The sequence below is a fragment of the Aquila chrysaetos genome, chromosome 1, assembly GCF_900496995.4.
Source record: "Aquila chrysaetos chrysaetos chromosome 1, bAquChr1.4, whole genome shotgun sequence".
Classification (NCBI taxonomy): domain Eukaryota; kingdom Metazoa; phylum Chordata; class Aves; order Accipitriformes; family Accipitridae; genus Aquila; species Aquila chrysaetos.
This window is the reverse complement of record NC_044004.1, coordinates 70,172,764-70,200,688: the sequence shown is the minus strand read 5'-3', so window position 1 is coordinate 70,200,688 and position 27,925 is coordinate 70,172,764. Positions and strand designations below refer to the sequence as shown.

The 27,925-nt window shown below is 37.7% G+C and overlaps 1 protein-coding gene across 14 annotated transcripts in view; it reads right to left on the bottom strand.

The window, feature by feature from the left end:
- The window catches only part of INPP4B (inositol polyphosphate-4-phosphatase type II B), a 391,067-nt gene that overhangs the window by 216,096 nt on the left and 147,046 nt on the right, over positions 1–27,925 (bottom strand). For all 14 annotated transcript variants that reach the window (XM_030016394.2, XM_030016386.2, XM_041123453.1 and 11 more), the window contains 2 exons: positions 8,178–8,296; positions 6,205–6,321 (listed from right to left, as the gene is read on the bottom strand). In XM_030016394.2, the coding sequence (XP_029872254.1) occupies positions 6,205–6,321; positions 8,178–8,296 (236 nt within the window). The remainder of the gene's footprint in view (positions 1–6,204; positions 6,322–8,177; positions 8,297–27,925) is intronic.

Sequence of the window (27,925 nt, the reverse complement as noted above, 5' to 3'; positions counted from 1 at the left end):
CCTTTACATTTTACAGAACACAATTGGTCTCATCACTATGTAGTTTTACAACAGTTTTCCAAAAAGTCAGCTCTTAGAGCAAACCTTTGCCTGATGCGAGGCAGCAGTAGCATTTGATTGACAGAGTAGGTAGAAAAGGAAAAGAAAATGGAAAATTAACGAACAGTCGACTACAACTTTCCCTGAAGATACAGCAATAGGGAGGAGTTTGCCTCAATTAGGAAAAAAAAAAAAAAAAAGGGGGGGGGGGGTAGGAGGAAAGCTAAGAAGAAAAGTAGGATGCTTTCAAAGAGAGAAAGATTTTTGCTAAGCAAATCCTCCCATTGAATTTTCAAGGGCTAGGCGCAAAGAGCAGTAAGGCTACAAATGGACTTTAAGTCTATACCTGTAACTTTCCTGGCCTTGACACTTATCCCCAATTCTTTTACTGATACACTAAGATATATGAAACCTTATTATACCCTCAGCCACTTCAAAGAAAGATTTTATTTCAATATAAACCCAAATGAAAGTCAGCAGTTTGAATTTCCCTTTATGTATCCAGACTTTTAAAAATACTGAGAAAGACTGACAATAACGCTTTAGGTGGATTCCACATGCACATGCCCAGAAGAATAAAAAACATTCCTCACCCCAATATCTTTAATAATGGCATTTAGTAAGAATATATAGTTTGATGCAAAAGGAAAACTAAATCTAGCATCAAGTATATATTTGTGAAAAAAAAATCACATGATTTTGAAAAGAAACACGAATATCTAAAGCTTTGTTGCAAGTATTTCTGTGGGTAGGACCGTGGTACTGTACCATACTGCTCTATTAAGAAGAATGAGATAATAAGAGTTTCTAATTTAAGGCAATATTTCTCTACAAATCCTGCAGAGATGACAGTGAACAGAACTGAGAAAAGGAAGAATTTGAAGTGCTCTTTCTTTAAACACAGTAGAGTACTTCCAACACTGCTTCAAGTTTTAAAGAAAAAAACCAAACAGCTTCAGCAGTTTTAGTGTTCACAAGAGTGAAGGACTAAGCACTCTGGTACAGGCAGAGTGCAAGTAGGTGATGTGCAAGCTTTCACATTTATCTCTGCTAATACATTTCACATACTGCTCTGCAGCATTCCTGCTGTTCAAGCCATGGGCCTCTTCAGCAGAGATGGCAAACCACACTAAACTGCATGGTGGTTTTGTGATACAGATCGATGCCCACAAGGGAATGCAGAACGCTGTCACTTCAGATTTGGCTTCACAACTGAACTCAAAATGCCTCTTTCGTGACAGACAGTCTTTATTTCTCACTTACCCCAGTATAATGCAGTTTTAACAGGGATACTTGCAATATCAAGAAACACACAAAGAAAAACATTTTGCAAATTTTCATTCATAGTGAGCAAGTTTAATAGGTGATGCAAACCTCAACAGTTAAAAGATACGTAATCTGAAGCCTAAACAATCCAAAACTGTCACTATAATGCTTGCTCCCATATCAAAAACTGGACTTCTATCCCTACTACTCTTAAAATTATCTAATTTATCTAATCTTATTCTCAGTAATTCAGAGAAAAATCGGGACGTAACCAATGCAAGACCAGACTGCAGAATGTGTAATATTTCAACTGCCTTGTATATGTCCAGGTTCTCTTTTCTCTCAGGAGATAGCATTAGAGTGGCTGTTTATATCTTCAATATCACATGTGAATTCCAGTAGTTATATCCATCCAAAGGAGATTATATCTACCTGCTGGTCTTTAAGATAAACAGCAAAAACATCTGTTAAATCTCTAGCCCTAGCTGGTATATGAAGTCTCTGCTTTTGAAGCTTCTTCTCAGGCTTCCTGGTTTCCATCTCCTTCTACAAATAAGGGGAATCTGTGAAAGGGTGATGCAGAGACCAGATAAAGTTGTCACCAGATACAGAGAGTTGCTCAGAGTCCTCTGCTTCCAGCACTTCTCCATGTGTGGATCTAAAGGAGGCAGCCTAACTCACTGTGTGTCTTACCAGCACGTTACAATACTGTTTACCTCAAGATCTTGTCAGATTAAAATAAACACAATCCCATCATACAAGGTGCAAACATTTTCAAACCCACTTTACAGACAGAAAAGTTGGTGTAGTCAGACTTTAAGCTCTAAGTGTAACTGCATTAAACGAACACAAGTCAGATGTAGATGCAGCAACAGAAGAACCAGTCTTGGAAAACAAGCAAACAAAAGCCTCACCATAGCTAAATATTATGGTACTTGCCTAAAAATATAGCCACGCTGCTCTACACAATGAAGTTCAGAACACTTGCTGCAGGACACAAGTACATATATTCTAAACACAGAACACAGAAAGACTGCTGCCTCCCAACTTAGTCACTAGGTATTCTGGCCTCTTAATGTAACACAAACTCATCTATTTTATATTTTCTGCAGGTCTGTCATGTGGCAGTGGTACCTGACTTGTGCTAAGCAGTATTTTGAAAGAGAATGAATCCAGCTTCAGCTTTAGAACTTGCTAGACCAAACTGGGCAAACCTGCATGCTTATAAGATAAGAAGAGGATGCCTGTGCAAAAGGGGTACAGAGGTAATATTTTAACAGCAAATGAACCACTAATTCTGATGGTCCTGGACAATGATTTAAAGAACAGGTGCAGCCCCACCATTACAACAAAACCCAACTATCTAAAAATCTTAAAGACAGTGCAGCTCAAGCCAATGAAACATAAATTTGCTCATGGTAATATTGGAAGAAAATCTTTGCGATGTAGAAACAGATGTCACTGTATGTTTTTCAGAATATGGCATTACCCACTGCTTTGTATGTGTGGCTTCACTGGATATATTTAAATTACATTTCATAAACACACTCTATTAACTTCTTTATTCCAAATATATCAAAGTAAAGTAGGAATAGCACAGTCTTTATTAGAAGTTTCTATTTACATGAAAAATTACAGTAACCAATCACCCTAACTTAGGAAGACTAGCCAAAACAAAAAAAAAAAAAACACCAAAAAAAAAAAAGTGTTTCATTATATTAAAAAGCCTCAATTACAGAAAGCCTGACACAGCCAAGATATAATTATAATCAACATCAGACAGAGATGTATAAAAAGTGAAAAGTGCAGTTAGAACATTCAGTGTGTCAAGCACAGTGAATGTGATACCAGCTGCACAGCACTTTAATATAATTAAACTGCACTTCTTATATAATGTAAGTTAAATGACAGGCAAGAGTGAAGTTAACTATCTGCTTTCTGGTACAGGAATGCAAGCATTGCAAGGTTATTTTTAAATCTTTTTAAAAAAGAGCAGCACAAGTAGCATGTCAGCAGTGCCAAAAAAAATTTTGGTTGTCTCTCACTGGTGAGGATCCCCTTTCACTTTAGCATTATGACCTGTGTGCACAAAGGAAGCAGTATTTAATTATTTTTGTATTACATTAAAAATCCATTGGGTTTGAAAATGAGACCTAATTATCTTGTATCAACAGAGGCAGGTTTATGCAAAAAACAAGAAAATGCTTTACCCTGTGACGTACCCACTGCCCTTTCCCCACCTTCTCTACAGTCTTCTATTTGTAGCAGTAAAATCCTGCTGAGTTTAATTAATGCACAGAATTCACTTCCTTTAGTTTCATTTTAATTACAAGAGAAATGAGAAAAGATTAAGTATATATTTGTGACGAGATATTAGCTACTCTGAATTGGTTAACTGAAGTAACCAGGAGTAGTATAGCCCTGATGGTGTAGGAATTCTTATTACTGTAGTTTTTTTCCCAATTTCTGCGAAATATTTTGCAGTCAGGTCCAGGGTTTATTCTGCCACAAATGCTCACTTGTATGAGCTGGTGAGTGGCCTGGAAGCACAGCCTAGAAGAGCAGAGCATACCTAACAGCCTTGGATTCCCCTCCACCCCCAAATGGATTACCTGTCTGCTTGGAGGAACGGTAGGGCTACCTGTTGTGGCAGTTTTTGAGGAAAAAGAAAGCCAGCTTTGTTGTAGCCTGGATAATCAGAACTGTGAAGCCACAGCACTTGGAACAGGCTTACTGCCAAAGGGACACATGCCACTTCTTGGGTAATGAAGCAAGCATTGAAGTCTGTGCCGCTGCAGCTATGCTGGTAATGGTATCAAGCTATAGCTCATTTAAACCTGACTTTTATGAACTATATACACCTCCAGACTCAAAGAAGTCACCTGAATTAATAGAAAAGTGTGATAGCTTCCAACTAGAGAAAAGAAACTCAAGCCATTTGTTTTATCATTGCTGATACTCTAGGATATAAACAGAAGTCCAAATACTGCCACAAATGAAGTCGCAACCTTGGTGGACTGGAGTAATTCACATGTGCTGCAGTCTACCTTGATTTAAATCTTACAGCTTATTTCATTTTTTCTTACCTACATTCAGTTTTAAAACAGCTGAGTATTACAAAAGACTAAATACATGTAAACCAGAGATGAGATTAACATTTTCCCCTACAAAAAGGTACTATAAACTATAGATCTAGAATGTTTTACATAGGAACTACACAACTGGTATGACAAAAGAGAAAGGTATTCTCTTGTGACTTATCAGCTACCTTAATGGGATTCTCTAGGAGACACTCTAGTCCTGTACTACAATTGTAAGGAACCTTTATAAAAAGTTCTTAAAATTTTGCAAAAAAACTTATCAAGTTACATTCATTCTCTAGGCTAGATCTTGTCCTGTATAAGAGGCAGTACAGAGGTCTGCAAGTAGAAGAGTAGTAGTACAGGGACAGCTCTATGAATCAAGTCCACTTTTTTTGCTTACAGATAGGATATTATTTTCCATCATCTGTCAGTCACAAGAAAAACTGGAAGGGAACGGACGAAGTCAAACTCCTTTCATACAATTCCTGTATCTGTGCATGGGTGGCAAGTCTACTGAATAAACAGCAGATCCCATTTTAAGTCCCTGTAGTCTAAACCATAACCAAAAATTAAAACATACACATTGTGAAAATGTGCATACATGCCTCTTTCCCAGTTATTCTTAAACAGAAAAAAAATACCTTAGTCTATAAACTGAAAGAAATCCAGATTCTATGTCTAAAATACATTCCTGTTAAAGGGCACAGTGAGGAGACAGATCCAACCTGTTTGCTCACAAAGGTCCAAAATTTAACCAAACATATCAACTATTTTCTACCTGAAAAAAAAAAAAAAAATTAGAAGTCTTCTAAACATATAACTTTACTCATGTAAGCAGTTCAAAGACATTTTCAAGTTGTAAGGTATGCTTTTAATTTCCTTCTTATGGATAATGAACACATATACAGTCATGACATGAGCTTACACGGTCTTTAAGCATACCAGGGGCCAACTACAGATATGTAAAGAGCAATTCAGCTAATTAAATACAGGCGTGAAGGGCCATTTTTGATGCCCAAGAGAAAACTCTCAGCTGGACTTCAGCTGCCACAGAAGAAAAACACAGATCTCCCATAGGTCCTATGATATCTTCTAGCTCTGTAAGGCTGTCTTAGATCACCTGGAGCACATAAAATGGCACTCACCATCTATATTTGGCAGTTAAATCACTCAAAGAGTCCCACTGACCTCCATATATCATCTCAAGTGAGTAACTGTTTCTCAGCGTAAAAAGCTGACAGTGTAACCAAAAGTGTACAACATTAGAACCCAAAATGATTCACTTTTAGCAGTGACACAGAAGATCTTGGACCCTTACAAATCGATAATAGTAGCAGCCACAGGAGAGCTGCGTGTATCACCACGCAAGAGTTTAAAATAAAATGTTATTATCTCTCTCAAACATCAGGTTACAGGCTCTATCATCATCGTGGTTTGGGCATATAAATAAAATATTATCAGAAACATATTTCTGAAAAATTATTCACAGTGATGTTATCTCAGTCTATTCCATATGTTCTCTGCTATCAAAAAGCACACAAGAGTAATCTTTAATTTGCCAGGAATACCTGTGCTGATTCATATAACTAATTAAACAATAGCAAAGGGTCCATCTTAAGTGCATGGTTCTCTTTCTCTATAGTCTAATATAACAACAAAAAATAAAGTACATTTTAGGCATAAGAGAAGAGCAAAACTGATTCTACACAAACGTGTTTCCCCAATTTGTAAACTTGCTAAAGAGAGCCAAAGAAGAACATGGTGAGAAACTTAATCCTTGGTATGATTTATGCAAGAAATGAAGCAAAGCACTTACCGTGTCTTGAGATTTATCTTTGACATCATAGACTGTTAGTTTTATTTTAGTCTCCTCATAGATGGGGTATTCCGGTGGGAATGTCACACCAGTCAAAAACAGTGGATCTCTTGTACCCTGTGTAACACGAGTAAACATTCAGTAAGGTAACAGCTGTGCAACGTGTAGTATGCCGTTATGGATGTACAGAAACCGTGGGCTCTTTAAAAGAAGTTAGCTTTCTACAGCAGAGATATGTGAACAGCTAAGTATTAACTAATCAGTAAGAAAACTGGACAACTTTAAAACTTTGTCAGGAAAATTTCAAAAAACTTTCTGGAAAGTTTTTTAACTGGAAAAGATATTAAGTTCTTCTGAAACAGAGCCTAACAACATGCTTTTGAACAGCTCAGCCACCAGGTACCAGTACCTGGAATACAACCTGTAATAAATAATCCCTTTCTTTATCCCACGATACTTTCTGAAAGTACTGCAATTTCATATTAATTTAAATGAACTAAAGATATAACACACACACACGCACACACAAAAGAGATCTTCATTAGGTCGCAATAAAATGTCTATAGAAATGCTATAGAGACTCCCTGTATTACATTAGGGATACTGATTTGTGGGGAGGGGATTCCAATACCCCTCTTGAGGCAGCAGTGGAGTAAGATAACATTCCTGTGCTTTGTAACATTATGATTATATCTAAAAGCTGTACACAGAAGTAACTATATCATGGCTTCAGACATACAACTAAATGAATTATATAAAAGGTTGTTTGTAATTTCTTAATGTTTAATTATATTTAATTTCCAAAGATTACCAGGCTAGTATCCTTAAATTTTCTATTAAATAAAGGATTTTGCATAATAAATGTAATTTCTCTTGAAGAAAATAACTTTTCTGTGCCCCTGCCTCCCCCTCCCCCAAAGCTTGACTATGAAGCTGAGAGCCTTGACACAACAAATTCAGAGATTTATTCAGATCTGGGACATTGTGTTAGGAAATGCATCAACTTCTATGAAAAAGAAAATACATATATATATATTCCATCTTCTGCATGACATCATTCCAGACAGTCTGCAATGAAACATCCTGATCAGATACGAGGTATTTGAATTAAGCAGTTTCAGGATGGTTGATGGCTGAAACCATAACAATCTGATTAGTAGTTGGCTGAAACTGATCACACAAAGAGCTCATGAAATATTCTCATTGTATTTAACAGTTAAAGCAAGTCTTTGGCAAAATCGTGTGTGTGTTTACAATAAGACTTCCCTGTTTCTTAATGAGTCTCTCCATAAGTTAAGAAAGTTACACCTACGCTGCCTGCTCACACTTAATTTTCTCTGTGAACCACTTTTGCTGTTTCTGACACTGATGCTTACAGGGCAAGGCGAAGACTAGCAAAGCAGCCTCAGACAACTTTTGCTGTAATATGTGATGCAAGTTACTAATTATTTCATATAAAGTCACAGATGTTTCATACACACACTCTTTTCCCTAATTATAGAAATAGGCTAATATTTTTCAAATTGCAAAAGCGTCAGCTCTCCAGTGGGAAAAATAGAACAAGAAACAAATAGGATAACAGACCATATAATACACCTATGTTCTTCTGTAATTTAAAAATACTTTATAAACTCACTGTACTCTTAATTTAGTTTTACTTTGCATTGCCTCGTCCTTTCAGGAGAGCAACTATTCCCTGTTTCATCCTAGACCTACGTTTGGAGAACCAGAGTATTCTCTATGCCTCTACTTGGAACAACAGAGCTTTCATGAAAAGCCAAGTTCATTTCTAACTGTTTATCCTGGTTAAATGCCAAGAACTACAGAACACTCTAAGGTATGCTTTACTAACTGCCAGAGTGTGCTTGTCTTACCTAAGACTGTGCACTAACTTGTTTTATTTCTCATTCACTTGCTAAGGAAGAAATGAGCAATTCATTAGTCAACATGTTAATTGAATAAGAGACTCTCACCTCCACGATTTCAGTGCTTGAATACCTCGTCAAAATGTGCTCTGCTGGATGTACCACCGAGACTTGTATAAACGTATTCAGCTTCCGATCACGGGTAGCAGCCACTAGATCCTTGCATGCTGGAGACAGTACAAAATAAAAATAAAATACTCAAAAGAAAACTCTGGGAAGAGGCTGTCACAGGCACAGGACAAAGCAGACTACACTCCGGCTCCAGATTAAATCTCTAGAGACAAGCCGATTTAACACAGGAAGTCCCTTGGAAGTAACTTACAGAAATAGGAAGTCACATGCTGCAGAACTGAACTGAGATTTCGTTTCCACTAAAAATACTTGCAGCTTCTGCAAACCTCCCTGCCAGAGGCTCATCAGCTCCAGTATATGAATGTGCGTGCGCATATGCGCACACACACACTGCAATAGTAGGTAATTTTACATAAGCACTCATTTCATTTGCCACGAAATCTCTCGTAGCAGCCTAATTTGATCACCTCGTCTGACAATTTTCACAGTACACGACCATTTTAAACACATTCTAAGCCAGTTAAATGCTATCAGTGATTAGGTTAGTTTATATAGTCTGATACTACATTATGAACTTTTTAGTAGAATTAATAATCGAGTAAAAATCTACATACCTAAAAGCAGACAGCAAAATAACCAATTCTTTTGTCAGTGACTGGCATATAAATGAGAAGAATAATTGTATTCTGGCTATATGACATCATTATTAAAACTCATTCAACCTAATAAATACAGAGAAATTCAGTTCTTGTTTAATAATTCATTTTTATCCTGGGCTCAGAGTCATGCAGGTGACTGAGTTCACTCTTTAGAATAACACACCTCATGCCTTCTAACCAAAAGGATGAAAGCACCAAAGAAAAAAGAAAAGGAGGAGGAAAGAAACAGTGCACCATTAGCTGCTCTGCAGAAGGGATGTGGACTAATGGGGCATGCATTGGCTCAAATGCAAATCCCATCCACCTTACGTTCTTCAATAAGGAATATGCAACAGTGAATACTGTGATAGGATCTACCCAGCCTTTTCTGCAGTGCATCAAACTGCACTGGGATCTTAGAAGCCTGAGGGAAGAAAAGGAAAACCTATGGTTTTGGAGAGGCTAATTGTCAAGAAAGAGCTGAGGACATTTTCTAGCTGTCACTGCCAACTGGGAGCTTCCTCAAGTGCAGCTGACCTTTAACATTTTAAAAGGTGAGTCAGATTATCCTCACAGCAAGCAAACCTGGTCTGATGAGAAGCCAAGGCAAGGAAAGCTCTGATACATACAAAAGGCAAACTCAGCTTGGTTTATACTTCTTTTTCTTTGGGTTTGGACCTGCTGCTTGAGGAAATAAAAGGAAAACTGGCTGAAGCTTTTTTACCACTCTTCCGTAACAGTTAAAAGGGAACAAGGAAACAATTCAATCTAACCCTCACAGAATATTTTGAAGTTTTTGCGTTAGCCCAAATTGCCAATGAAATCTCTTAGTAGACAGTCTCAAACTTACTCTATCATAATTTGCTGGTAAAAGTGGGGTAAGAATAAAGTTTGTGCATGATGAAGTCTTTATGTAACAGCTGATACAACAGCGCCAGACTCAAATCGCAAGTCAGCAATTCCTTGCTACTAAGGCTCACCATGTTATTGAAATGACTCTAAATATTAGCACTACTTGATATGACCTGAAGAATTATATGAGTAGATTTACTGAAAAGCAGTTAGTAAAGCACAAAATATTGGGCAGACACCTACCTATTTGAACTATATCCTCTCTAAAGCTGACCACAGATGCAGTATCAGATCATTGAAATTTCCAGATACAGCCATTTCCCCCCACAAACCCTTATCTTATGCCACCACCCAATCCTTAAATGTTCCACTCTATAATCATGTTTTTAGCATATAGCACAGTAAAGCACAGTTTCAGAGGAATGGCAAGAGGGCTCATGTTCACTACCAGGAGTTGGAACACTGACAGATATAGTCAAGTTTTTCATACCCACCACAAAGGCTAGCCAGCTCACAATTCAATGGACCTCCAAAGATGAGCGGGATATACCAGAAGGGAAAAACAGAAAGAGACAGAAACTTAGGAAAAACAAAAATAAATCCCCCCGAAACCCCACCAGTGACTCTGGCAGGAACCCTACAGCTGAACTTTTGTAAAAAGTACTAGTGCGTGATGAATGGAGGTAAATCCCCCATAAATAATGGTTTGATTTACTTGTGGGATATCTCAAATACATTAATTAGATGTGACTAATTCTTTTAGCAGCCAAGAGCACAGGCTTTTATCCTATTGATAAATCTTTAACAATAGGAAGAAGATCTGCACTAAGTGGTCACCACCTTGATGATATCTGAGCATAGGAGACAATTAATTTCTGTGATAGTAGGGCAATCCAGTCATTAGCTCATATTCCTGTAAAAGGCAGCTTAGCAACATGATCTTGAATTTCATTGGCTAGAGTTGACATGAAGATAAATCATCTGCATATCTCCAATGGGGAGGATCAGCATAAAGTATCAGAACTCTTTGGGAGATCCCAATGAAGAAGGATAAATGAAATAAAATGGAACCTGCATGTACTTTGATGACAGAGTTATTTGTCTGTATTGTGACATTGGGCTACTGCTGTTCACAGCTACCCTTTCAGTCAGAGAGGATATTCAATAAGGTTGTCACTGGCAGAGAACTGAAGATTTGGTGTGACACAGAATTTGTCAGTTTGAGCCACAGTGCATCACTTCCCTTAAAAACAGCCCAGCTGAAATGCTTAACAAAACGTAAGGGCTACTTTTAAGCTGATGCCGAAGAACAGAAGTTTGTTACACCCTGTTCACAGCCTGGCAAGTTCCACAGCCCCACACTGCATTATTGCCCTTTGAACTACTGTACTAGCAGTATCTCTGAAAATCTTAGGTCTTCTCAACACTCTTTGGACAAAGTGAAACATTACATGGCTGTGAAAGGGAAATACCAGCTATATGTTATATATTTAAACACATCTGTTGGGCATTATTGACAGACTACTCAAAAAGAAACTGATGAAAATACAAACATGAAAGGCATGTTACGGCTGTTTTCTTAACTGCAAATGTAACACAGTGAAAGCAGGTGACAACATCAATGCACTTTCCATCATAACCTATGCCCAAGCAGACCATATACATAAGTCACATTACTTTTCAATACTTCACTATGCTTGAATTAATTCTGGAAAAACTCATCAACAAAACTCAGTGAAATGAAGTGACAGCTTGTACTTACATGCCAAAAGTATATGAATCTACTCATTGTGACTGTTGACTCAGTGTGTAAAAGCCTGAGTCATCCATTCCCCTGGTGATCCCATCTCTGCTAAGCCTATCAGTGTGCAATGAATGTTTAAGGAAGAACTGCATTAGGAATAATTTATGCTTTTATATCAACAAAGAAAAAAGTTAAGATGGCAGGAAGAAACAACTCCTCTACATACTAAGCAAAGAAAAAGAAGGAAAGAAAGACAGCAAAGTTATCACTATGTGTAGAGCAAGATGAAAGGCTGCAAGGAAAAAAAACTGCTCTAGAATACATTTACAAATACTTATGTATTTTGCAAAGTTCTGTGGTCTACATTTAAAACTGTCTTACTATTTAAAATGCCTTAAAACAGATAACATTTAATCAATGTTATCCTTCAACACTTATTTTCTAAAGAAGCAAAGAGAATATTGTTTCATTTCCTCTACTGTTGTTGTTCTACTATTAAAACTATAATATTGTTCTTCCATGAATCACAGTAAACAAGTGCTCCTTTTCTATCAGTCATGCCCATACATTGTCCTGTACATTCCAGTACCACTACTATGCACACACCCCATGTGTGCTGTAAATGCAAACAGCACGAGTAGATGTTTGATTCTGAAGTGCTGCCACATTCAATATTTCACTGTTCTCTACGCTGCACTAACATGCTGGCTGTGCCCTTCATCCTTCCGTGTGCATGTGTGCACACGTAAAGACAACAGAAAAGAAAGACTGGTTACTGCTTCCTCAAAACTGGGCTATGCTGTAAACACAGTAGAATCTTGCTTCACGGTTTCAGTGACCAATTCATGGGATCAGGGAGAATTTTCTAAAAATGTTACCTGAATGGAAGAACAGAGCGCAGAGAGAAAGACTAAAAAAATCCAATGACTATATAACAATAACAAGGGAGAAAACAAATAAAACAAAAACCAAGGCAGATATAGTCTGGAAATTCATCATCTACCTTCCCAGAAACTGCAACAATTCTGACCAGGTGTTCAGCACTGCTCCAAGCACTAAGCCCACTGGAGCCAGAAGAAAATAATCTGGCAGAGAAATGGGGAGATGCAGCATGTCCCAGAACTGAAAAAGATCCAGTACCTGGAACAAACGACAGGGGCAGAGGGACTGAAAGACATCCCCAGCTCAGAGTTCACAGAGTTGTTTGGGAAGGAAGCCAAGGACTAGCCCAAGAATTGGGAAATGGCATTGAAATTAATAATGTTTATTTTTGTTAGTGGGGGAAATTACAGCACATTGGTGAATGTCTTCCCAGACTAGGAATTCACACAATGCATGTATTAACCTACATGGCAATTTGCGAGGTAGCTTTTTCTCTAACCAGTGACAGAAATGACATTTCCCACAGCCTCATTCCCTCCCATTTTCCAAACCAAAACAGATTCCAAGGGGCTGGCAAGGGACAGGAATTAACCAGCATAGCCCTGTTGTCTCCAGGGCACACTATTTTGTATGCTGTCAAAACAGAACAGAAAATTAGTAGTATCTGAAGACAAGAGGCATAGGAGAAGCCTGTGCGTCTCACACACATATGTGAACATAATGTTCAAAATTTTTTTTCATTTCATTGGCATTGCAGCAGCATTATTATCCCAAAGCAACTTAGTTTATAAATAATAATGTACAGTCTGTCTTGATAGACTAATTAGCTGAGGTGCAGCTATTCCTTAGTGGGCAAAAGGACAGATTAAATAAGAGAACACCACATTCAGAGCTGCGCTACATGCAGAACACTAAACAGTACACGGTTTTCTTTCCTCCATCCCGGGGGAATGTTGAGGAGGGTAGGGAGGCGTAAGAGAAGAAAGTGCACATCACCGCTGCTTCTGCCTCTGCTGAACACACAGCACTAACCAAGCTTGCTGAAAAGAATACCTTCAGTCAGGCACACATAAAGGCTTAGGAATAATCCAACTTCAGAACATACAGGAAAGCTTTGGTCATACTTTTGAATTAGAAGCATAAATGCAACTGTGAGAGGAATGAGAACAGGACAGCAATGTATTCTCTGCATCGCAAAACATGTCTGAAAGCAAATGAGACAAATGTTTGGGGATTGGTATTAGCACAGAATGGTGTTAATGAGCACCTATCCAGCTAGTGCTCCATAATAAATATTATTAATTGGTTTATCATAAATACTACTAATTAGTTGTCCCATTCATGTGTCAGCAGGAATGCTTCAGTTTGCTGGTGTGTAAAGAACACCTCTACCTAGGGACCAAAAGAACAGAGAAGTTACTCCCACAACAATTTGCAATGCAGACTCGCAGTAAAATTCACTGTACAACACTAAATATCACAGGATGAAGCCATAGAAATTACAATATCCACGTTATCGCAAAATGAGGGCGCAGTTACATAGTCATGAAACAGGTATGTATTAGGAGGGACACTCATTAACATTGGTAACTAAAAGAGATGCTCAGACTTGGGTAAACTCTGCAATGAAAAGAATCTCTACAGAATAGAAGACTACTTTTGGACCACATATACAAATAAGTAAAGATCCACTGATTTTTACCTAAGAAAAGGTCCAAGATCACTGTTCCTGTCTCTGGAGATGAGAGGCTTGTATAAAAATAAATACATATCTGTTCTCTGGAACGTACAGCTGGTTGCTAAAGTACCCTAGTTATATCTCAAGGAAATGCACATACATAATACAATTACTATCCTTCAGGGGATGCCTGTAATTAACAGAGGGAAGAAAACTTCTACCAACAGTCCAAGGAGAAAGAGATGACAGGGAAGTATTATCAGATTAAGCATAAAGATATGTTTATGACATCTCTACAAATACAGGTTTGGGAAAAAAAACCCCTACAAACACCACCAATATTAGCAGTACTCACTGTAAGTAACATATCAATATGTTGTCCAGAAAAACATCAATCATTGCCCACTTAATTTGCAGCTAAAACACCACAAATATTTAGGAGTCATTGAAGTAAGATACGACGAGTGCTGCTGGGGGACAATGGTGTATGCTGATCAAGGGTAGGGATAAACGATCATACCCAGGAGTTGAGATGCCAGCTGCACTCATCATCCTATTTGCATATGAAGTGATAAATCTGGTTAGAATTACCACTGTGAAAATCAGAAGTGATCTATTTCAGAATAAGTTCTGCCCTCCCTGGGTTTTGCAGTACTAAAGAAATTTTAGGGTTTGTGTCTTCTGTGTTTTACTGAAAGTCTCATGCTGGACTAGAGCATTAAGCAGAGCACTTTCAAACTGCATCCTTCTTTCTCCAAGAAGGTAAAATAAATGCAAAAGGTTTAGACTGTGACTTTGCATTGCCATTACCAGCAGCAATAATAGCCATTTCCTGAGCATGGGTTTCAATTCTTCTGATGTGTTAGAATAGACCTATTTCATATTGCAGCTTTGCTATTCAGCCTGGACAACCCCAGTTATTTATGGAGTTTAAGTATGATAGATGCAAGAGTCTCAGGAAAGGGGCTGACTGGATTAGCGTACAGCTCACAGGCATATTTCCACTGCAGAAGTGAATGCACGGTTACATGTGTTAACCATCCATTCAGTGCAATTTACATTTTGGTAGTGCATTAATCCATTGCTAATGTTAGACGATCTGTTCCAGCACATTCACTGCTAATGCTCATGCTCCTCCAGCTTTATTTACAATTGTGTATAAGTGACTTCTGCCACCTCTGTGCTCTAGACTTAAGCTACACAATGGCAACGAGGTCATGGAAATTAATTTCTAGCTTTGCTCAGAACAGCTGGCTCCTTAAGTTATGAAACAAACTGCTCTTGATCAATATTTTTAAACTCCTTTAATTTTTGAAACTATAACTGAGAATGTAAGCGTCTCTCTGTATCTTTTTCATGTAGTGCTATATTTAGTTATAAAAATTTATTTCTTCCAAAAAAGACTGCATTTCTTTACTGAGCACGCTGTGCCTCTACCAGCACAGAGAACTCTGTTTTTCTGAGATGCTGCAGTAGTCTAGTGAGAGCAAAGCAGAGAGCTTGCTGTTGCTCTAGATTCTCAATTAGCCTCTTTACCTTCTGTCCAAAATTATTCTGCTCATGGCACCGCCTATTAATGGTATTTATGCTCTGACCAGAATGTGACTTCAGTTCTCTGGTGAGAAAAATGAGGAAAGAAAAAAAAGATATATATATACACATGCTTGAAGTCTTACAAAAACTTGTTATATATTACTACACTCCAAAATATATTCATATCAAAATGGATTTTGATACTGTTATTCCAAGGCTGTAATTTATTTTCGTATTGTTGCTATTTTAGAATACCACAAAAGGGTTTATATCTCCTGGAAACAGCTAAATACTATTTCCCCCTTCACTTTTCCCCAATGTTGTCAGATCAAGTATCTAATAAAGAAGTAAACTTGCTGTAATTTCTTTCAAAGATTTCTCACTATCCTGAGAATACAGTGGTTACAAGTTTAAGTACCAGCTGAAGAATTAGAGGAATAGCAAATGGTACACAGACTTCCCTTTTTCTTTTAACTATGAGTTTCTTTATACTATAAGCTCATAGCAAACATCTAGAACCTGTAAAAATTTTTTTCAGATTGGAAAAATAAAATATATTCTGCTGATTCCTAACTTTGTCCGTCCTTCAGAAATAAAATAAATGTACAAAAATATGTCAGCAATACCACAAGAAGATGAAACAAAAGTGCCAATTCAAAGTTTTCAGTCTGCCACATCTGTTTTTATTACAACAGCATACATTGCTTCCTTTGACATAAGCATTTATACACCGCCATACCAGTTGTCAAGTGAAGCATTATGCGGTTTTGATCCTCAGTGTGCAGTATTACTTTACAACACTGAAGAGACAGTCCTTTTCTCCAATATGTAAAGAAAATTCAGCTGTTGCTTAGCCTTACTCCAAATCCGTGTCATCACGTACAACTTTACAACATACTTTCAGGCTTGGTGAGGAAAGAAGCTTCCCTTGCAAAATAAAGGAAAGCAATCAGGCAACACAGTCCAGCAACTACAGCACACAACAAACTTCAGAAGGAACTCTACACAACCTGAAATCTTTTAGGATGCTTCTTCACTGCAGTACAGCTGCTTTGAGCAGCTGTAAGTGAGCTACTCTGGATTCTGGTTAGAAGTCCAGCTACAGGAGCCCAGTCCTCAGTAGGGAGTGATCCACCCCGCTTCTTTGGCAAGTCATACAGCCCGGACAAGACTTCAGGGTCCCACAACTATGTTGCTATTACCACCCAAGCTAGTTGATGTTAACCAAGTACATCTAAACAATAGTGCAGTTTTAGAGGCTGCATTAAGGAAGTCCCTTTCACCAACTTCTCTGGAGCCAGCTCTCTAATTAATTATAAGCTAATTGACTACGTGGCCATAGCCCTGTTGCCCATGAGACACTGCTAGTGAATAAAACTATTCATTTCTTTTTTAAGTGAAAATGTTACATAGTAAAGGCAATCATGATGAAGGTGCCAGGACAAGATGCAGTAGGGAGTTATATTAACAATAGTTACTCACAAAAGAAAAGACTGTCAATAGTTAGACATGCAAGCAAAGCTATTGCTCTACTGTCTAACCGAACATCCTTTAAGACTCATTTTTCTGAAAAGATTTGTATTCCCTTCCTTTACATATGCCAAGGATGGAGCCTCCAGTGAAGGATGAGGAAGCGATGTAGTGTTGATCAATTTCACAAAGATTCCTAAAAAAACCAATACCCAAGGAAGCATGGCAGAAAGGTTTGAGCACTGTAGTACTCTCCATGTGTAGTGCTCAAATGAGGCAGAACATGGCCTTTAAAAGAAGTAGGCAGGGTATTAATGAGATGCATGATTGTACTGTTGGGGGTTTTTTTTTTATCCCCCACCCCCATTAGGGGATACCCTATTAGGATACCCCATTAGGATACTAAACACTAGCCTGATTCACAATTGGTTCCCGTTGCATAGGTGCCTGTCAAATGTTGAAAACGACTAGTGAGTGTCTGTCTAAAAAGAGTCCTCTACAGAAAAGAGGAAGCAAAGCACTCCTCCCTCCAATATACCAGAGGCCATCTTTTAGCAAAACAAAACCCACGCTCTTTGACATGTCTAAGAGGAAATCAGACTAAAATGTACTTCAAAGGCAAGGCAATAAGAGCAAGACACACTTTTAATCAAAGGAGAAAATAGATTTCTGCAATCCAGAACAATCACTTTTAGCCCTGTAATGATTAAATTTCCTAGTCAGGAAATGCATGATAAATGCTAAGTAATCTGCATGCAAGCTGTAGTTAAAGGGAGAAGATGTTCTAATATAAGTAAGACTTGTCTGAAAAGGTGGCAATTCTGGATTAATACCTAAATTAGAGATCCAAGTAAGAGACAATGCTTTAGTCCTCAGGGGATTTTTGAAACAGCCATTCTGACAAACAAATTAGGATTACTTTAATAGCATGGGACCTGCATGAGATAGAAAGTATAACCCCCTTCATAAGAAATTAAATACATATATATTTGTGGATTTTCACATAAATGACAGAGTCCAGAAATAAGAAAAGTTCACAGATCAAGGGTTGTGTCAGAGGACAAGTTTCAAGGAATCTACCTCCCATGAACATTTTGGAGTAGTTTACTCACATATCCTGAAGAAATAACCTTTACTCCTAAACTTCTCCAAAATGTACGTCTCAGCCATGAGAACTCCGTTGGTACAGACAAACAGCCTTTAAAAAAGTAGAGGGTAACAAATACCATACTGACTGTAGCTGTTTTGACACACTTAGATGTCATTTTAAAGTAACATGTTTAAAGCAGCATATACATTTGTATTTCCATTTTCTTCAAAATCAACACTGAGCTCGTCTCTCAAAATACTGGCCTGTAATTATTGCTCTAAATTGTTAACTCATAGATTTACAAAATGTCTGCAGCTTGTATTTTGAGACATATCTAAAAGGGGGAGACATTAACGATTAGCCCAGCATACTGCATGCTATACCAGAAAGTTGGCCCCTTATACTGTAAATTGACTGTCATTCCAGCAGGAGTTTCCTCAAAGATGAAAAACTGCTGTTTACACATTACAATACTATGCTTGAAACTGCCTTGGTTTTGATGTGTTGACATACGTAAAGACATAGCTGACTTCTTCCCAGAGAAATAATTTTAAATTATGTCAACTCCTTTGTACAAAGAAATATTAGTAAAAAATTAAAAGGAGAAAAAAAAAAAAAATCCTTCATTTTGTAGAGAGACTCCCTGGCAGATTTGAGATTTAAATCCAGAATGACCTAGGTATTTCTGCTCTTCATCTCAATGTGAGCACATTCAGATCTCAAAGTTGAAAACAGTACTAGCCCATTTTAGTTTTTAAAGCAGCTCGTTTACAATCCTACAGTCAACAATCCTCAGCTTCTTCAGTGTGAAGAAGTCTGGTCTTCAAAGAATGCCAAGACCAAATTCTTCTTAACTCATCATAATGAAATTCTGTACACATTCAATCCCTCAGAAATCAATCTTATATGCAACAGGCTTTCAGATTGAAGTGTCAGCTTTAACTTGTTTTGAACATTGGAACATATATTTCACAAGATAGATAGACTTTTTTTTAAAATTTAGTTCAATGTATTTAATTTCAGTTTCATATTCCACATAACAGGGAAAAAACCACACTAAAAATATGGTTAACCACAGTAATTAAAGTATCCATAACTGTACTAGAAACTTTATTATCCACAGGAGGTGGGACTAAAACAATGAAAAAAAGCATTCCTGAGCATTTTGTTTTCAGCAAAGCCCTTCCAAGCACCTTAGGTTGGTCTGCTTGTCATACTGCATCCACTGTTGTGTGGGATTTTGTGGTGCTGCATTTAGGAGAATTCCATTTTTTTCAGGGCCTGCAGGGGAACCTCATTTTCAAGTCAAATTTCACTGCAGGACATGCATTTCAAAACTTCCTAAAATAAGTACATCTATAACTAATGTGTTCAAAAAGAGAGGATGACTTCAGTCCTCTATTAATTAGATGTTTTGCTTTTTATGGAACTTCTGTTTCCACATATGAGTATTAAAAATAAAGTCCATTGGGAAACATTTTATAACATGAAAGTATTACTGCAATTATTTCTATATGCACATTTAGAGATGTATTTAACAACTGCCATTTGAAAGACAAATGTTCAGTTAACGCAGTGCAGTGCCATTGGAGTCAAAAAAGTCAAGAGCTACCATGCTTTGAATTACTTAAAAATGTTTCAGTTAACATATTATTGGCCTAACAAAATATAATTGTTTCATGTCTGTTTAGTCATTACCATTCTGTACAACATTAAGCATGAGCTACATGACTACTGTAATCTGTAAATAATTTGCTTGCTTTTTGTCTCCCAAATGATCTATGCTCTTAGAATTTTAAGGTGACTTCATCTTCAAGGAGAAAGACACACAAGGAAAGAGATGCACAGAATTCTCTAGACAATTCTTCATGAAGTGTTTTACAGACTGGGCTAAAGGTTAGAAAAGACCAGCTGCAAAAAGTGACAGCAAAAAGTCGAGCGTGAACTCACAAAAAGACAGAGATGTCCACAAGTGGGTTTTAAACAGAACACTCTAAGCCTCCACACACCTGCTACCTATCTTTGGAGGTATTTAAAGTCTCCAGGTATTTAAGCTTTCAACTGTAAGAGGTCCCTACATGCCTGCAGGTTGGCTTCTGGGCACATCCCGATGCCTCTGCCTTGACAACGCTGAGCAGCTCCGAGCCTATCTCTAGCCCTGTCAGGATTTCCAAACCACACACCTACCTTGACAGCCTCAGGCTGGCAGGCAGTGGCAGGGCACAGCTGCTAGTCCACGCTCTGCAAAGAAATCACTGCTGATTTCCTTCACAACAGACCCAGCGGGAGGCCGAAGGAGAAATGGTGCCAGTGCCCCTTTTAATTCAACAGAGCACTGAACCAGAAAGAGGTCAGATACAGGGCACATTCACAGGTTTATCATTCTGCCCACCTCTAACATAGCAGCTACAAACCACAAAAAGTTGCCAATTAGCACATAAGAGAGTGCATACAAGCAGACACACAAGTCTTCCTCTTGAAGCTGTCCCACCTTGATTTAAAAAGAGGAAGACTTACTGGCAGCAGGTGTAGAGGGGGCAAAAGGTAATTTGAAAAGTAATATCAATATTTTACATACAATATTTTACATTCAACTGTCACTGAATTCGGGTCACTGTCTATGGTGACTCCAGAACTCAGGTCCACCCCACTGGAAAAAGGGCACTAATCACTTAACAGCCATCCTCAGCTTATTTTGTCTGTGACCCAAAATTCTTTTATTTGTGGAGAAAGGGGAAAGAGTTTCATCTCAGAGCAAAAACGTCCATTTCAATTTTATTCCTGGCCAACACCACTGCTGCAAATACACATTCAGTAAACATTCTACTTTAAGCTTGCATTTTGCAAGCATTCCACTAGTAAGTCTTCCCTGTGAGAATATACAGAAAAAATAAACAAAACTTTCCATGCAAATGTACACAAAAATCCATAAAAATGAGAACCAATAAGATATTATCCCAGGCCAAGAGCATTCACAAAACTTTAATTCCACATTTGCTCAACTCTTTCCAATTCTTTGCCCAAAAAGCAAGGCAATTCAGCCTGCTGTTACATCCTTATGTGAGGCACATTAAACACAATCTAAAGGATTTAATAACAATGCAAGAGTGGAAGTTACCTAAAACTGCTTGAGTCCACATAGACAGCAACAATTTTAAACAGTCTACTTTCAACATAATTATGAGGGATTATTTAGAGATCCTGAAGAATTTCTAGATCAAGGCAACATACGGTACAGAATGTGACAAGAATCCATTGCAAACCAATCACTAACAGCAAGCTCTAAGAAGCCTCAAAAATCCTATTGGAAAGTTACATGACAAATCCCTGCCACGTAGATCACAGAATCAGTCTTGAGCTTACCTACTCAAACCCTCATGCCCAATTAGGGTCAGCTACAGCAGGTTACCCAGCACTGCGTCCCATTGGGTTTCGACCATCCCCAAGGATGGAGACTTCACAACCTCCCTTCACAGGTCATCTGTGCCAGTGTTTGACCAACCTCACAGTAAAAAAGTTGGAGTGGGGTGGGGGGGATGTTCTGATTGAAATTCCTGTGTGCTTAACTTCAGTCCATAGTCTCTCATTCTTTCGCTTGGGCATAACTGAGAAGAGTCTGGCTCCCTCGCCTTCAATCTCTACCACCAGGTATTTAGACACTTGGATAAGATCCCCACGAGCCTTCTCTTCTCCAGGCTGAGCAGTCCAAGGTCTCTCAGCCTCTCCTCATATGAAGGATACTTCAGTTTCTTAATAATCTCCAGTCCCTTAATCATAAATGTTACTTTTGGCATCCCAACTGAACCTGTCCAAGAATTCCAAAATACAAGTTATTTCTTGTACCTGCTAGAAGAAATCCCAGGACTGTAAGGGACATTGGACAGCAGCAGAGAAAATCAAGATTTCAGCCACTGAAGCACAAAACCAGGAATGCTGATAATGGCTCTTAAGCAAATTTAGTGGGATATACAATTTTTTTTTTAAGTAGAAATAAAGTTTAAAAATTTAATGCTACCAGACATTGCAGTTTGACAAAAAAAAGCCCCTCTATTGGGAGAAGCAGTGTAGTTTCAAAGGATTTATGAAAATGTAGTTCATTCTTAGTAACGAAACTGTGGAGTAGACTAACGTCTATCGCTGAAAATATTCTGCAAACACTGTATGCCTTCTAAGCCTCCCCGACAATACCATGGTCAAGGAATTAAAAAAAAAAAAAATAATAAAAAAATCAATCACATCCTGAATAGTTAAAATGTCAGCTTCCTTGGAGGTAGGGAAAGGTTGGAAGAAGGCAGAAGTGCCAAGACTGCCATCCAAATCTCTGTTGTAGGTAAGGAAGTCTTACAGAGCTTTCTATAAGAACAAAGGAATAACTCATCCTTATTTGGCTTGTTGCTGTCTGTGTATAAATGCCTGCAATAGAAATTACTCTCAATAAGGATCTAAATAGTCCTCTGCATTCAGACCAGTTTCCTGGATCCACAGAGGCATCAGTCATGGACTCATTATGTATCAGGTAAGCACAAAGCCATCAGGTCGTATAAGAGCTGTACCTGTGGACGTGTTGGTCATGCAATGGGAGAGTGGGCTCAGTGCCAGTCTCATCTAGGAAGATGCTGCCCACAAAAACTCCTTCCATAGCAAAGAACTACTAGGTAAGCCATTGTTCTCCCCTTCCCAGCTCAGCCACTGAACTCACACATACCTCTGCCACTCACTCTATTCCACCACTCTGACACCCTAAAGACAAAAGGTGTAATAGGCTACGTGCATGCGTACACACAAACACCCCCCACACACACAAATCAAGTCTCCCTCTACATGGGAGGCATGCTAGGGAATCTGAAGAGACTCATTTGAGAGAATGAGGTTCAAAAATTGAACTGGAAAGAGTACAGTTTGGCAAGACAAACAGGAGAAAGTATGCACAGTAGGCGGTATATTTTTGGGGAGAAGCAGGAAGAGAAAAATAATGAGGAAAAAGAGCAGCAGTATGTGCCAAAAATAACTTCTCTCTAACTTAATGATCTTTAATCCTACATTCCTATGAACTAGCTTAAAAATACCCTAGAAACACAAGTTTTCAGTTTCATCAGAATAATTTAAAAGTTTGTCATGCTAAGTAAGACTGAGCTGTTGTAATTAATCTGCTTCCAGTACCCAACCTCACTGGGGCACTGAACTAGCACCCAAGCTCACAAAAAACATTACAGTTTTCAACATAGACACAACCTTATCCCTTTGAAATTTTGCATAGAAGGAATTTTGCAGACATGAGACAACATTTACAAAGTCTATGAGAAAAATGTGAAGTAGACACAAAAGTATCATTTTCAATATCAAGAAGAAACTGATTTTACTAAGAAGCCTACCAATTTTGTTTAAGATTTGAAAAAGAAAGGTTCTTCCTAGTCTTATCCTCCTTTTTCCCTGGCCTTGTAGACGCAGCAGTTTGCTAACTCTGACAAGAGTTCAGAATTTGTACATTTCTGACAGAATTTAATCCTATTATCTGCTGCATCACTCGAGAACTAAGATGATAAAACCCTGTCTCTCAGAACTGTTAAATTCCAAAAAAACCTTCCAACTGTTAAATAGCTTTTCAAATTCAGGTATCTACAAACTCCTCTCTAAAGAGATTAGCCATAGCTATTCAAAATTTATCTCTAGATAAGTGTTTATATCAAAACATGTGAGAGTTGCTGTGAGAATCTTTATTCTATTAGATTTAAAAGTTTCCCTTAGTTGCAGCCCTGATTTATACACATTTGTATTTACAAGGCTGTCATCCACTTTCTCCTGGTAGTTCAACTCCAATCTTTTTCTTAAAAGCAAAAGCTTCCAGAAACAGAAGATACTTAAATTTCATAGAACAGAATAGAAGAAAACTGCCCGAAACCCAGTTTGCACCGGGGTTTACTAATACTGATACCCCAAAATATCCTCGTGCTACTTACTACTCACATCAGTACATCAGTGGATTCCTCTACTCCATCATAGTGGAATATGCTCAATCAGTAATGATTTAGTCCCTCATGGCTGGTTGATCATGTGCTCTGACCCACTTCAGAGCAAATAAATATCCCTGCATTTAATGAGCCCTCTGTGGTGACTCATTGCTACATAGCATAACCTACACAGAAATTGAATTTACACAAGTCATAGCTGTTTAATAAGTATCATTAAGTAGCAGTGGATGCTGACAAGTTAAAAATATTTCTGTGACTACTTCTATCACAAATTACTTCTTACTGACACTGAAACTAAGTAGATAACTCAGTTAACAAAAACGAGTAATGCTATACTAGATATAATGGGTTGTCAGCAATGAAACAAATTTTCATATATATTAACTACATATATAGAATAGATATCTATATAACTCTGTATATGGATATATAGATATTCTACAAAAATATATTTATCTGTAAAGTATATTACATTATAGAAAGAATTTTTCAGATCCTCTCAGTGTGCGAGAAGCAGGCAGAACACTAATGGAACATCTTCCCAAGTTTCATTACTGAGGATTTTTGAGTCCTTGCATATTCAGCGATACAATTAATACAGATTAATATTTAAGGTTCATGACAGCATGCTGCTTCTCTAGCTGCAATGCAAATGAAGACAATCCCTGCCCTAAAGGGATTGAAGGATAGATTTCTAAAATTACAGTAGTGCCTATAGATACAGATTTGAAAATCTGGCCTAATTTTCTAGGTCTCAAACCCAACATATCTGGAAAAACTGAACAAGGATATGAATTTTTGAAAGCACTATGGTTTTGAGCTTTTTGGTGGTTTTCCCTCCATTTTCTGGATTTGTTTTTTTCAAAATTTTTTCCCTGTATACATAACACATTCTTAAAAGAGGTTTTAATACAGGGAACATTGTAGGTTAGCAAACCATGATGGTATAATAAATTATGCATAAAGTGAGGCTGAATATAATGAATGAAATTTGAAAGACAAATAGAGAATGCAGGCTGACACGGCCAAATGGAATGGGACAACCTTCTGCAAGAAGGAGGCCGAATATGCTCAAAACAAGAGTCATGCAAGACTAAAAGATGGCAAGATTTTAAAGGGAAAACACACCCATACATTCCCTTTGTACTTTTAGTTACTTCACTAGTGGCATTATGACTACTTCATTACAACAAAATGGCCTAAAATTACAACATCATAATGGTAATATCCAGACAGTTTTGGCAATACCACTGAAAAAGACAGTCCTTTTCTCTGACAGGGTATGCAGCATGCAAAATTCAGGAGCGATGCTTTACTTTTAAAGAGGTGCACAATGCCAAAGGAGCAGACCTTCAGAAAGCTGTCTAGAAAAACAGTTACATTTAGTTTGGCAAGGGCTATGACAGAATCCCAAAAGCCTTCTCAAAAGCTAACAAAGTACTGTGGGAGGAGAGGTGGATAAAGAAGGATGTGGAGTCTTGGCAGATACATCCTCAAATCACTTTTCAGCGGTGTACATATAATGTCTGCATATAATAAAGAAAGCTTACTATGAGTGCCCCAGAATGCAGAAGCACAGTAAGGAGAGCTTACTCTCCTCAGGGGTCACTAATTCAACATCACTCAACTCTAGGTGATCCCACTTCCCAGTTTGCTCGATACAAGTTATCCTGTTCCATCACCAAACGCTGCCAAAAGAGAGGTGACAATATGACATGAAAGGTGATAGATGACCTTAGAACATTTGTGGAAGATAGTTTCACTTGTTGCTTTAACTGCACTTAAAACCGACTGAAAGTTGGCTCAAGCTCACCTGCATAAGGTGGAAGAAAAAGGAAACTCCTATAGGAGTTAGTTCAAAAGCACAAGTCCTAAGTCAAAACTACTCAAAACATGCCAACACAGTCTATTAGACTGGGCTTGAAATTGCCACCTCTTTGCGAGGATCCCTTCTGTCAAAAAAAAGTTCATCCTAGCAACACTGATTTGCTAAGAATAAAATGCATGTACAGCATCTTATGCTGTAGTGCAAAAGTCTCAAAACAGGCAGCAGCCCAATAAGTAGTTCCCAGAGGACAAAAGAGCATTCTTTCCAATCACATGATACCTTTTCTACTTAATTTCTTCTGCCCAATTTAACTTGTCTTTTATCTATTTTTTGTTGCTGTTGGGAAGAAACAACATCTAATATACATCAGTAAAACTAGGAAAAAACCTAACTAGCTAGTTTGGTTAAGATGAAATTTGTGTGGGACCAGAACAAATTAGTGTAAAATTCAGCAAACTGTTTCAACAAAAAAGGGTGAAATTATAAGAATAAAACAAAATTTAAAAAAGCACAAACCCACCCTTCACTTTTATATTTTTGCTAATATTGTTCCTAACATGGCTAACACTTAACTTTTTTTGAGGGATGAACACCCTTCAGCATAAAGCGACACTTTCAGTTTGATTCACAGAGAAGCGATCACTTTTTACATTTACTCAAAAGTGTGAGGATGACTTTTTTTTTTTTTTTTAATTTGGCTAACACAACAAAGTATCAGTTATTCACTAACTTGCAACATGATGAAACAGAAGGATAACTGAGTTAGATGGGAAAATTCTGCTAGGATCAGGACTCTGACTCCAAGTTTGTGGTATGGATAAAAATAGTATTCCTGCTTATCACTCTTCTAGGAATAGCTGATGCTGAAAAAGCTCCAGATTATGTTTCAGAATTGGAAAAATCACTTAGTCGTGGTCTTTGAGCAGCACTGATGTACCATTTAGGTTCAGTATGCAAAGTTAAATCTGCTTCAAGACCTTTTCCAAGGAATGCCTTCACAATACTACTCTGGGAAAAATACAACAGTGAAGAATAAACACTTCTGCATTTACATGTAGACAGCTCTTGTATCAACCCATTATTTGGTAAAATGAAAAAATAAATACACTAAAAATTTTAATTTTTAATTCTTTCAACTACTTGCTGAAGTTTTCTGTGAATTGTGCACTATTTAATGAGATTTTGTAGAAGAACATAACAGTGAGATTTACATTATTCTATACCTTGAAAAGTACCTAGAGCTTATGCAACAGTAGGACAGTCCATCAAACTTCACTGCCCTAACATACTTCCCAAGAAACTGAAAGCTTTTTGAGATGCTAGACAGGTGCTCTCATTAAAATTAGTACCTGAATATGCCTACAACATGTGCAGAGACATTCCTTTCTATACAGTTATCTAGATTATTATACTACATCCAAAACTGCAATATCCTTTGCTCTCTCTTCACAACTCTAATCAATTAGACAAATTCAAAAACACTGAAACATGTCAAATTAATTCTACCGGTCATTGAGGGAATAACAAACTTTCCTTTTAGACTATTTTTTAAGTGTATTTCTCCATATTATCATGTTCATTACTGAGTTCATGTTTGAGCACTCTGACTACCAACTGTGCCTTCTGACCTGCTCCCTCATTTTTCTGATTATTGAGTTTTCTTGTGCTGCTTTGTCAGTTCACAATCAAGTAAACACAAATACTTTTAGAGATACAAGCTCTTAAAAACTTCACAACAGTGTTCACCAATATGCATAATATAATTTATTTCCCATAACTATTACATAATACTTCAGCTAAGTTCACATATCACAAAGTAGCTATGCTGAAATCAATGTGAAGTCAGGAACCTACACCATATTTAGTTAGATCTGGGACTCAAGGGCTAGGATATTTTTAAAAAGCAACCAAAACCAATAACCCCAAAATAAACATCTGTAAAAGAACTAATCCGGTGCACTTCAAAATCATGGGAAAGATTCTTAGCAGCTTCACTGTTTATTAGATTGGTTTGTTATTTAGGCCCAGGATCTGGTTTCA